The sequence below is a fragment of the Schistocerca cancellata genome, chromosome 3, assembly GCF_023864275.1.
Source record: "Schistocerca cancellata isolate TAMUIC-IGC-003103 chromosome 3, iqSchCanc2.1, whole genome shotgun sequence".
In the NCBI taxonomy this organism is placed as follows: domain Eukaryota; kingdom Metazoa; phylum Arthropoda; class Insecta; order Orthoptera; family Acrididae; genus Schistocerca; species Schistocerca cancellata.
Genome location: NC_064628.1, coordinates 545,280,270 through 545,292,638, shown reverse-complemented (window position 1 = coordinate 545,292,638; position 12,369 = coordinate 545,280,270). Strand labels below are relative to the sequence as shown.

Below are 12,369 nucleotides of genomic sequence, written 5' to 3'. Positions count from 1 at the left end.
TTGTTTTCCTTCTAGGGTGGTTGCAGGAAGCATATCCTGCAAAACACCTCTATTTGGATTTAAATCATTTTCCAGTTGGCTAGCAGTGTCGTTACCATTGTGGGCGGGCATAGGGTTCAAACGTCATCCTTGACCATGACGGCACTTGTCCGAGGCTTCTCCTGAACCAAGTAATCACACTAAAAGGGGGGTTAGCCCTATTAGTGGTTTGTTCTTTTCGTCGCCTTTTACGACTGGCAGAACATACCGGAGGCCTATTCTTTTCCCGGGCCTCCACGGGAATTATTATTATTATTTTCAGCCCTCCCCCTGGATTACTCACTAACAAAGGACACTAGGGTGAATGGCTGCAGGGTGTGATACCTGTGAGCTTAACCTACCTCATCGTATAAATAGTCTCAAAAAGTTTGTGCCACTGGTGGGGACTGCTCCTTGTCATTGTACAAATTTTTGCACCCTGGATAACCTCAAATCAGCTAAAAGTTTAATAATGTATAGTTCCTACAGTACTATATATGGACAAAAAATAAAATTGCGTTCTTTATTATTCTTCCTTATGTCACTATTTTGATGGCCAGATGTGTATTATTGTGCGACTCAGATTCACCTTTTAATATGTGTATTAATGTAATGAAAACACCCCCTCCTTTCCGCTTACTGTTTGCTCTTTTTAAATTTTCACATGAACTTATATATTCACTAATGTGCAAAGGATTCGGAAGCTTTTTTTGTATTGTAACACAAAGAAGACATAGGGTACTCTTGATGTGATGGTACTCTAGTATATATAAAACATAAAAGAAAGCACTTCGTCTTAAGGCCACAAGTGCCCCATTGGGACCATCTGACCACCATGTCATCCTCATGTTGATAGGAGGAGCGTGTGGTCAGCACACTGCTCTCCCAGTCGTTATGATGGTTTTCTTTGACTGGTGCCACTACTATTCGGTCGAATAGCTCCTCAATTGGCATCATGAGGCTGAGTGCACCTTGAAAAATGGCAGCAGCACCCATCCAAGTGCTGGCCATGCGTCTAATTTCGGTGATCTGACAGGAACCAGTGTATCAACTGCGGCGACGCCGTTGTCACTCTAGTATATACCTTTAATTTATTGTAGGAAACTTCACAGCAACTAGATGATGTTACTCACTCCTCATAACTGGGTCATTGCTGAATGTTCTAGGGTAGTCGAACAGGACAGTCCACTCCCAGCACATCTGTGCGGTATAGCACAGTATCATCTGGTCTGAGTACAATGTGGGTGTCAACACTTAATAAACAAAAGTGCACTGTGCTATTGGAGTTATGCCTTGAACTTGTTATCACTCAGGGGCTCCTTCATTCAGCGGAGCTCCCACAGATTAAGAGAGAGATGTTCCACAGAAACTTGAGCATGGAAATGGTGAGTAATAATTTAAGAGAACTAATTTACATTTTTTCCCCCAGAACAGATGATTTTGAACTAGTTATATGCAATCATTTTCTTAAAATGTAATTATTTTATCCATTTTTTAAAATTGTTTACCTTTCACATAAGTAATTAAAAAAGTGTTGCAAGTTTTCAGTAACAGAAGTAGGTTATTTGTTGGATAGAGAATATCCATGTTAGGTTTTTGTGTCAACAAAAATAATCAATTTTTGAAAATGTAATGTAATTGTATAGATAAAAAATCCACTCACCAAGCTGCAGCAGGAGTAAACTTACCAAAGAGTAAAGAAATGTGTAAGCTTTCAGAGCCAGTGGCTCCTCCCTCTGGCAGAAGGATTGATGAGGAAGAAAGTGGGATGAAGGAAAATGACTGGCAAGGTTTAGAAAATGGGGAGAGTTCAGAAAAGTTGTCCAGAACCCCAGTTCTGGAGAGCTTTACCCACCCTGTAGAACGCCATATCAGGGGAGACTTACCTGTGTGGTAAGTGTCCCCCGACCCGGGATTCAGGACGACTTTTCTGAACTTTCCCCATTTCCTAAACCTTGCCGGTCCATTCCTTCATCCCTGTACCTTCCTCTTTAACCTTTGTACATGTTTTCTCCTGCCTGTTAAATGGAAAAATTACGTCTAAGTGCTTATACTTTGCTGTCTTGGTTAAAATCAGTAATCTGATCATTTTATTCAATACCTGGCATATCACCTGTCACAGTACTATTTTATTTGGACTTCCAAGGGTTTCTTGTCGTGTAAGACATGAAATAACAAATAGGGGCTGTAGAGGAGTATGTTTAATAATGAGTAAGAAAACAGGAATGCATTTAAGTGTCTATGAACAATGTAGTGGCTGGGTTATCACATTCAGGATTGATGCTAAGCCAACACCAACCACACTAATACAAGTTTATAAGTCAACTAACTCTACATAAGATTGAAAGAATATTCTGATAATTCAGGGAGACAAACATTTAATTTTGGTGGACTGCTGAAGTTCGATAGTAGGAAAAGGCAGAGGACAAAATATAGTAGAACATGGACTGAGAGAAAGGAATGAAAGGGAAAGCCACCTGTTGGAAGTTGCAGAGAAAACTTGCTAGCATATTGTTACAGGAGCAGATTTGAACACTGACCATAATTTATTGGTTATGAAATGCTGATTAAAACTGAAGAAATTGCAGAAAGATAGGAAATTAAGGAGATGGGGCCTGGTTAAACTGAAAGAACCAAAGAATGTGGGGAGTTCCATTGGAAGCATTTGGGGAGCAAATTATTCAAAAGAGCAAATAAATACAACAGAAGACGAAGGGGCAGGTTTGAGAGATGACATAGTTAAGAAATGGGATAGGCAGTGCAAACCAGCCATAGCTAGAGGAAAAATCCAAAGCTGTATAAGCATATATAATAACGGACAAGATAGGTGCCTCCAATAGGAAGGCCAGAGAGAGAGGGGGGGGGGGGGGAGGAAGAGGAGGAGGAGGAGGAGAGAATCGCCTGTAAGGAGCCTGAATGACAAGCAAACACTAAGCAAAACAGGAGAGCTTGAAGGCAATGTCATGGAAAAGGAAGTAGATGAAGATGACATCGGAGAAATGATACTGTGAGAAGAATCTGACAGTGCACAGTAAGACCTAAGTCGAAACAAGGCTCTTGGTCAATAGAAATTCCATCAGAATTATTGACACTGGGCCTATGGCCTTTGATTTTACCTCTTCCCATTTCCTGTGCCTTTGTTTCCCATAAGCCCTATATAAAAAGTATATGACAATATTTTAATTTGTCTGTTTAACCATTTGATAACATGAGATATATGTCATTGACATATTTGATACCATTTCATGATGTGCAGAATGCATATTACTTAAGTTTTTTTATTTCATAATGATTAATGAAACTCTTTGTGGATTAATTATCACATCTGAAGATGGCAATAAATTGCCAAAATGGATAATGTAAATTTGTATTAATTAGAGAATCCTGACATAATAAATTATTATGTAAGCATTTATAAGGTTGCATGTTTCCATTTCATGGTATGCCAGTTCTTAAACCACAAAGAGATTTTGTAATATGTTTGAAATTATTTGCTGTAAAATTGTTCAGTTTCCTTTCAAATATAAATCTTAGGTGTTTTGATTCTTACTGAAGATTTGAAACATATTTTGTAAGAGAGTACTGGATGAGGGGTATAGAATTTTTTAGGAAATTGATGAATTTTATTTTTAAATAAAAGGAAGGGGCAGGGGGTTGCTAGCAGAATTACCACAAGAGTAGCAGCTGTAGAGGATAAGCCCAGGAGTAGACTTTGGGACAATGTTTTTTTATCAAAACAACATGGCATTAATCAGCATTGTTGTCACAGGAGAATTTACCAGATATTGTGAAAGGGCTAACATCTAAACATCAGTGTTCTACAGCTTTCTCAGCCACCAATGACTTCAGTGATTAGCTCATATCAAAGGTACAAATTTTATGAAAATGCTTGAGGCCTTTCATGTGGAGAACTTTCTGTTACTGTTCTGTCTACTGGAAGACTCACCTTCATGTTAGACATTCTTCTAAGAAAAAGGTTAAGCTGTGACATCATCCCTAGTCATTTTTGGGAACATAATGAGACAAAATGTATGGCTGCTGGTTATATGAAATATAATGGAAGCAACGGGAGAGAAAATGAACCATACGGTGGAGAGAGCAAGCTGCTCTCAAAGTGTTTTGCAATTTTATCTGTCTGAATGTGCAGTATATTGCCATATACATTGATCTTGTTAGCTATACACACTGTGATGTACCATCATGACTTGAAACAAACGTACTTATTTCTGTGTAATGTATCACAGTTCCATGCACACCATTTTGGGAATTAAATTATTGGCAAATGGATTATCATCATTATTGTTTATGTGATACTATCAATATTTCCAATAGTTATGCTATTAGTGATAGACTCAAAACAATTCAGTTCTTATTAATTAAATTCTTTCTACATTAAGAAAAAGTAATTGTGTCTGTAATAAGGAAAATAATGAAATAAAAAAGAAGTGTGTTCTTTAGTTTATCATGGAGTTATGAAATGTAGTCACTGTATTCAGTTTATTTGTATCCTGATGATCAAGAATTTTAATTTCTTTTCTTCCATTTTTCAGACACTTTTTCTGGATTACACTAAACGATTTGCAAGGGAAACTTCTGTTAGTAAGTCTGATACTACAGGTAATGTGGAGTCTGTTCCTAGAAGTCTTGCTCGAGGTTTTGATGTTGATCAAATTGCAGCAGCAATGGTTCCTCTGAAGCGTAGTCTTAGTGATCCAAATAGGACCTTACGTCGATCTTTAAATGCAGAGAGTCCAAAGACTAAAGAGGAGGAAAATGTGCAAAAGAACTTACCTCACAATTTTCCTGGCAGAAATATTGGATCACCATTAAAGTCACCAGGATCACCATCACCATTTCGCAGAGTTTTGACAGACACACCCTATTTTCGTCAAGATCGTGACCATGCACAATTGCCATCAGATGGAGATCGTACCTTTCTGCAGTGCAACGAACAACAGTCCACAAATGTTCCAGTTATGTCTACTCCAGGAAAGTCACTAAGCACGGAGTTACAAAAAATGTTTGAAAAGTTGATAAAACCACAGACTGCAAAAGTTATTAAGGAGTCTCAGTTGCCGACTCTCTATGAAGACATTTCTCCTACTCGTGCAAGAACGCAGCTGATTAATTTTAAAGAATGTTCAAGTGAGAATTATTGTCAGTTGATGGCATATATTATTAACAGCATTTTTAGTTAAACTGTTGTGAAGCACATTTTTGTGAATATTGAAAAACATAGGTGAGGGAATTTCGTGTCCATTTGTCCCAGTCTTCTGTGTGTGATGTGTTATTGACTGTCATTATTTGAAAGTGATACCAGTACTGTACTTAATTTGTACTGCTACACTCAAGAGAATGTTAAATGTCTGCCTGTAATGTGATTTTATTGAAAACATTTTGTACAAAAAAACAAAATTTTTTTATAAAATAAAAAAGATTTGGTTTATCTATGTAAACTGCACTAGCGATAGAAAAATGCAGTACTTCCTAACTGTATTCCTCTTTAATGGGAGTGATTTCTTTGCATGTGTCCTATGATCACTGTGCTCATTCCTCTAAGTGACAACAAAAATAATTTCTTATAATATATTTAGTTAACTTTGTTTACGTGAAGAAGATTTAGGAATGACAAAGGAACTACTATAAAAAATGTAGCTGAAGTGTTAATTTCAACAGGTTTACAGTTTATACCATTTCTGGAATAAAAGTTCCAAAGAAAAACATACAGTACACTCCAAAGGGTGTTATGCAAGTTAATGACATAAAAGTGATGATCTCTATTGGAATAGTTATTATTACAATGTGTGTTTTCCGAACAGTTTGAAATGTACCCAGTCACCCATCTTTACCACAGTACTGTTTGAAAGTATTAGCAGTAAGCTGCAAGAAATATGTAATGGAACTTCATCCATACCACAACTCTAGTGAACACAATGTGCTACTAAAAAGTTCATCATACTCTGACATTATATGACACAGCATATGTTTGATTGTCATGATTTCTAGTTGCAGAATGAAATTTTCACTCTGTAGTGGAATGTGCACTGATATGAATCTTTGTGACAGATTAAAACTGTGTGCCGGACCAAGACTCGAAATCAGGACATTTGCCATTCACGGGCAAGTGCTCCGCTGACTGAGCTACCCAGTCATCACTCACAACTCGTCGTCACAGTTTTACTTCTGCCCGTACCTTGCCTGTCAAAGGCAAAGGTTCCTAGTTCAAGTCTTGGTCTGGCACACAGTTTTAACTTGCCTGGAAGTTTTGTGATTTCGGTTGTTTTATGTATTGTATGTTTATTTTTTTAAGATAGCACATGTGGATGCAGCATGAAGAAGAATAGTCTTACAGTTTTACACAGCCCAACTAGCATATTATAGACTGTTTAAAATTAGTTGTGACTTTTGACAGACCTGTACAGAGTACGGGAGGGAAGTGTAGTTGCCAGCATGTGCTGAGCATGTCAGCAGGTGACAATAATGCCAGGCCTACTCAATGCAGAACCTGTCAAACTCACTTAACTGTATGAACAGCAAGCCGTGCGAGCCAGCTGATCTGCAGTCTTTCTCAAATGATTTTAGAGAAACTATTCAACAGTAAACTCAGATTGTCACACATCTTATTGCTTAATTCATCAGCTTCATGGTGAATTGCCTATCATTTTGGTAATGGTCATAGCTATTGTGATATTCCAAATTTAGGTAAACTACTGCAAGAAATTCTTATAGTTTGCAATGAAAAATAGGGGTCACTAAAATTTTTCATTTGATTCCTGTTAGGTCATACGTTGCTGTGTATGAAATGTAGATAACATTTTGAACTATCCTTTAAAATTGGAAGGATATCACTATCTGCCTTCAATATCAAGAAAATGGAATGTATGTAAAGCGCTCCATTGCAAATGCATGTACCAGTGAAAATGTCAGAATGAAACATTCATAAATTCCATGTATCTCATAAACAATCTGAGGTAACAAATTGGTAAATAATAGCACACAAAGAGGAGAGTATTTTGCCCATATGATTTATATGTGATACTTCCATATCTACTGTGATTTTCAAACAACAATAGATTTTTTTCAATGAAAGAATGTAATTTTTAAGGACATCAGTGGCTGGTAAAACAAGAATTGCTGCGAGTTTTGTAACATTATAAGAGGAGAAACTATATGTTTATTTTTATACTGAGAATGGACTTTTTCATATATGGACCTGTCTTCCCCTCAGTTGCTGGTTTAATAATACAATGTTCCAGGATTCTGTCGCAATTTCAATTGCATAAGGATGTTGTTGAGATGACTATTTGTAAACTCTGCTATATTTTGGCAAAAGAAGTAGATTTTAACATGGCAACAAGAGAAGCTACATGTTACTCATAACTCATCAGAATCCTTTATGAATCTATGCTACACAACAACCATCTTGTTATGGTTGACAACACAGGAACAGGGCTCTGGTGTAACATTTGCAATGGCTTCTTTTTCAGCCTCACAGAGTATAGATTTCTTGTTATTTTTCACCACATTACTTTTCATCTAAGTCCATGTATTCTCAGTCAGATTTAAATGAGCATGATATTCCTTTAGGGTCAACCTGGTACCTTGAACTTTTTAGCTTGTACAGCACTGCTAGTTCCATTAACTCCATCTTATAATGCTAGGTTCAACTTTATCCAATGGAACATTTCTTTGTACCCAAAGCAAAATATCTGCTTTCCTCCACTGCACTGTTGGCGCTTTACCCACCCCCAATAGAGTGGTATGGCACATTGTCCATTACTATTGTCAAATTTGGAAGAAAATTTTGCAGCAGAACATTATCTTCACAGACAGTGAACATTTTCGTGGCTGACAACTTTTATTGTGAATCTCATCCTTAAATGTGCTGCACTGTTGTTATTAATCCAATTCCAACACAAAACAGTTGTTCACGATACCTGATAACTGTAGAATACTTCAACACCAGCGAATACGACTTTACAGTGAGAGCTAATCAACGTAGATGCATCTAATGCATGATACCACGTCAGACTATTTATCCATGGTGTGGGAACAGTGGTGCATTACCAACCTCTCAGGTGAATCAAAAATAAAAAGTCGCAACTAATTTTAAACACACAATGGACTCCCTTTACATGTACTGTCTTCCGTAGATTTAGGTGCTTACTTTGCTAAAGAATGATTGTTTAATTGTGGTATACATTAATTTGTTAATTTATGACATTCACTTTATAATCAACATCTACATGACTACTCTGCAATTCACACTTAAGTGCATGGCAAAGGATTCTTCAAGCCACCTTCAGACTATTTTCCTACCCTCCCACACTCTAACATCGGATGGGAAAAATCAACATGTAAATCTTTCTACCGAAGTTCTGATTTCTCTTATTTTATTATGATAATTTCTCCCTACGTAGACTGATAACAAATTATTTTCACATTCAGAGATGAAAGTTGGTGTTTGAAATTTCGTGAAAAGATATTGTCACAGTGAAAAACACCTCTGTTTTAACAATTGCCATCCCAATTCACTTATCATATCTGTGACAATCTCTACCCTAGTCTGTGATAATGCAAAATGAGTTGCCTTTTGAATTTTTTTTAGTGTCCCTCATCAGTCGTATATGATACAGTACAGCAATACTCCAGCAGAAGACAAACTAGCGTGGTGTAGGCAGTCTCTTCAGTAGATTTGATGCATCTTCTAAGCATTCTCCTAATAAAACACAGTGTTTGGTTTACTTTCCCCACAACATTATCTATGTGGTTGTTCCAATTTACATTGTTTGTAATTGTAATTCCTAGGTATTTAATCAAATTGATGGCCTTTAAATTTGTGTCATTTGTCATATAAACAAAATTTAACGGATTTATTTTTGTACTCATTTGAATAACCTCACACATCTCCTGACTGAGAGACAGTGTCACTTGTTGCACTATAAGGATATCATGTCTCAGTCATTTTGTAAGTGGTTTAATCATCTGGGGACTTTACTATACCGTCAATGACAGCATAATCAAAGAGGATTGCTCAGATCTTCTTCAAAGTCATTTGTATTGGCTAGAAAGAGCAGAGGGCCTATAACATCTCTTTGGGGAATGCCAGGTATCAATACTGTGATGTTGTTGTTGTGGTCTTCAGTCCTGAGACTGGTTTGATGCAGCTCTCCATGCTACTCTATCCTGCGCAAGCTCCTTCATCTCCCAGTACCTACTGCAGCCTACATCCTTCTCAATCTGCTTAGTGTATCCATCGCTTGGTCTCCCTCTACGATTTTTACCCTCCACGCTGCCCTCCAATGCTAAATTTGTGATCCCTTGATGCCTCAGAACATGGCCTACCAACCGATCCCTTCTTCTAGTCAAGTTGTGCCACAAACTTCTCTTCTCCCCAATCCTATTCAATACCTCCTCATTAGTTACGTGATCTACCCACCTAATCATCAACATTCTTCAGTAGCACCACATTTTGAAAGCTTCTATTCTATTCTTGTCCAAACTATTTATCGTCCATGTTTCACTTCCATACATGGCTACACTCCATACAAACACTTTCAGAAACGACTTCCTGACACTTAAATCTATACTCGATGTTAACAAATTTCTCTTCTTCAGAAACGCTTTCCTTGCCATTGCCAGTCTACATTTTATATCCTCTCTATTTCTACCATCATCAGTTATTTTGCTCCCCAAATAGCAGAACTCCTTTACTATTGTAAGTGTCTCATTTCCTAATCTAATTCCCTTAGCATCACCCAACTTAATTCGACTACATTCCATTATCCTCATTTTGCTTTTGTTGATGTTCATCTTATATCCTCCTTTCAAGACACTATCCATTCCGTTCAACTGCTCTTCCAAGTCCTTTGCCGTCTCTGACAGAATTACAATGTCATCGGCGAACCTCAAAGTTTTTATTTCTTCTCACTGGATTTTAATACCTACTCCAAATTTTTCTTTTGTTTCCTTTACTGCTTGCTCAATATACAGATTGAATAACATCGGGGAGAGGCTGTGAGCCTGTCTCACTCCCTTCCCAACCACTGTTTCCCTTTCATGCCCCTCGACTCTTATAACTGCCATCTGCTTTCTGTACAAATTGTAAATAGCCTTTCGCTCCCTGTATTTTACCCCTGCCACCTTTAAAATTTGAAAGAGTGTATTCCAGTCAACATCTTCATAAGCTTTCTCTAAGTCTACAAATGCTAGAAACGTAGGTTTGTCTTTCCTTAATCTTTCCTGTAAGGTAAGTCGTAGGGTCAGTATTGCCTCACGTGTTCCAACATTTCTACGGAATCCAAACTGATCTTCCCTGATGTCGGTTTCCACCAGTTTTTCCATTCGTCTGTAAAGAATTCGTGTTAGTATTTTGCAGCTGTGACTTATTAAACTGATAGTTCGGTAATTTTCACTTCTGTCAACACCTGCTTTCTTTGGGATTGGAATTATTATATTCTTCTTGAAGTCTGAGGGTATTTCGCCTGTCTCATACATCTTCCTCACCAGATGGTAGAGTTTTGTCAGGACTGACTCTCCCAAGGCCATCAATAGTTGTAATGGAATGTTGTCTACTCCCGGGGCCTTGTTTCGACTCAGGTCTTTCAGTGCTCTGTCAAACTCTTCACGCAGTATCGTATCTCCCATTTCATCTTCACCTACATCCTCTTCCATTTCCATAATATTGTCCTCAAGTACATCGCCCTTGTATAGACACTCTATATACTCCTTCCATCTTTCTGCTTTCCCTTCTTTGCTTAGAACTGGGTTTCCATCTGAGCTCTTGATATTCATGGAAGTGGTTCTCTTTTCTCCAAAGGTCTCTTTAATTTTCCTGTAGGCAGTATCTATCTTACCCCTAGTGAGATAAGCCTCTACATCCTTACATTTGTCCTCTAGCCATGCCTGCTTAGCCATTTTTCACTTCCTGCCGATTCCATTTTTGAGACGTTTGTATTCCTTTTTGCCTCCTTCATTTACTGCATTTTTATATTTTTTCCTTTCATCAATTAAATTCAATATTTCTTCTGTTACCCAAGGATTTCTACTATCCCTCGTCTTTTTACCTACTTGATCCTCTGCTGCCTTCACTACTTCATCCCTCAGAGCTACCCATTCTTCTTCTACTGTATTTCTTTGCCCCATTCCTGTCAATTGTTTCCTTATGCTCTCCCTGAAACTCTGTACAACCTCTGGTTTATTCAGTTTATCCAGGTCCCATCTCCTTAAATTCCCACCTTCTTGCAGTTTCTTCAGTTTTAATCTACTACTGTGATAGAAAATAGAAATATAACAAATTAAAGCTGTCCTCGACTTGCAGGTTGTTTTGAGCTTTACAGTACTTTACTAGGCATGATCCAATTGGAAGTAATACACCCTTGGCTTCCTCCAACCTTTCAACATATGTACCCAGCTAGTTATAAAGGCACCCACAGTTTAACGTAGTTAATGATCTTCCTTCTTGGGGGAGGACAGTTGTATGGATTTTTTTAAGAAATTTCTATCATTTGACTGTTAATTTTTCATTTTTTTTAACAATCATGATTTCTGCTTTATAGCCATTCTCAAGTGCATGTTGAAATTTTAAAATATGTTTGACTTGGGTGTGACATGTCATTGATGACAAAACATATTTCTGGTCTTATGGACTAGATACATAAAATGGCTGACATTGTGCACAGTGCAAAAACCATTAACACATAGTATGGCATATTTCATGAATGGAACTGATGAACACAGGTCACAGGAATACATTAGCTGTTAAATATGCCATACTGTGTTAACAGTTTTATCACTGGGCGCAGTGTAAGCCCTTTTATGTATCTTTGATAATTACTCATATCTTGTAACACGACGACTGGTCTGTAAGGACAGAAATATATTTTTTCAATGATGACCTGTCACTGACAAACGTATTTCAACATGCACCTGTGAATAACTATAAAGCTGAAATCATGATTGGGTAAAATAAATCAACAATTAACAGTCAATTGGTGGAAATTAAAATGGATTCCAAACTACAACACAGTTAGAATTTTCCACATTAAAAAATTATTGCCAGACATGAAAAAAGTGAAAGAGAAATTAAAAATTCACAAGACTGACTAGGGTTTGAACCCCACACCTTTGGAATTGTATTCTTGCACCTGCCCACATTACCACACCATGTCCTAATTCCACAAATTAGTGTTTAAGCCATGAACTGTAAGTACTCAAAATAATATTTATTTGTCTGTTTTTGGCTGGTCATAATTAAACTCGCAGATGATCATGCTTTGATCCATTACTGAAAAAAGGGTGCAAAAAATGTATTGTTATATGTGTATTTTAAAAAAGGTTTGGGCTTATATA

General features: G+C 37.3%; 1 protein-coding gene across 1 annotated transcript in view; it reads left to right on the top strand.

Moving 5' to 3' along the window:
* Positions 1 to 5,798, top strand: part of LOC126175382 (nucleoporin Nup188) — a 294,589-nt gene extending 288,791 nt beyond the window's left edge. The window contains exons 24-25 of the mRNA XM_049922156.1: positions 1,185 to 1,403; positions 4,569 to 5,798. Coding sequence (XP_049778113.1) covers positions 1,185 to 1,403; positions 4,569 to 5,216 — 867 coding nt within the window. The 3' untranslated portion in view covers positions 5,217 to 5,798. The remainder of the gene's footprint in view (positions 1 to 1,184; positions 1,404 to 4,568) is intronic.
* The last annotated feature ends 6,571 nt before the right edge of the window (positions 5,799 to 12,369 follow it).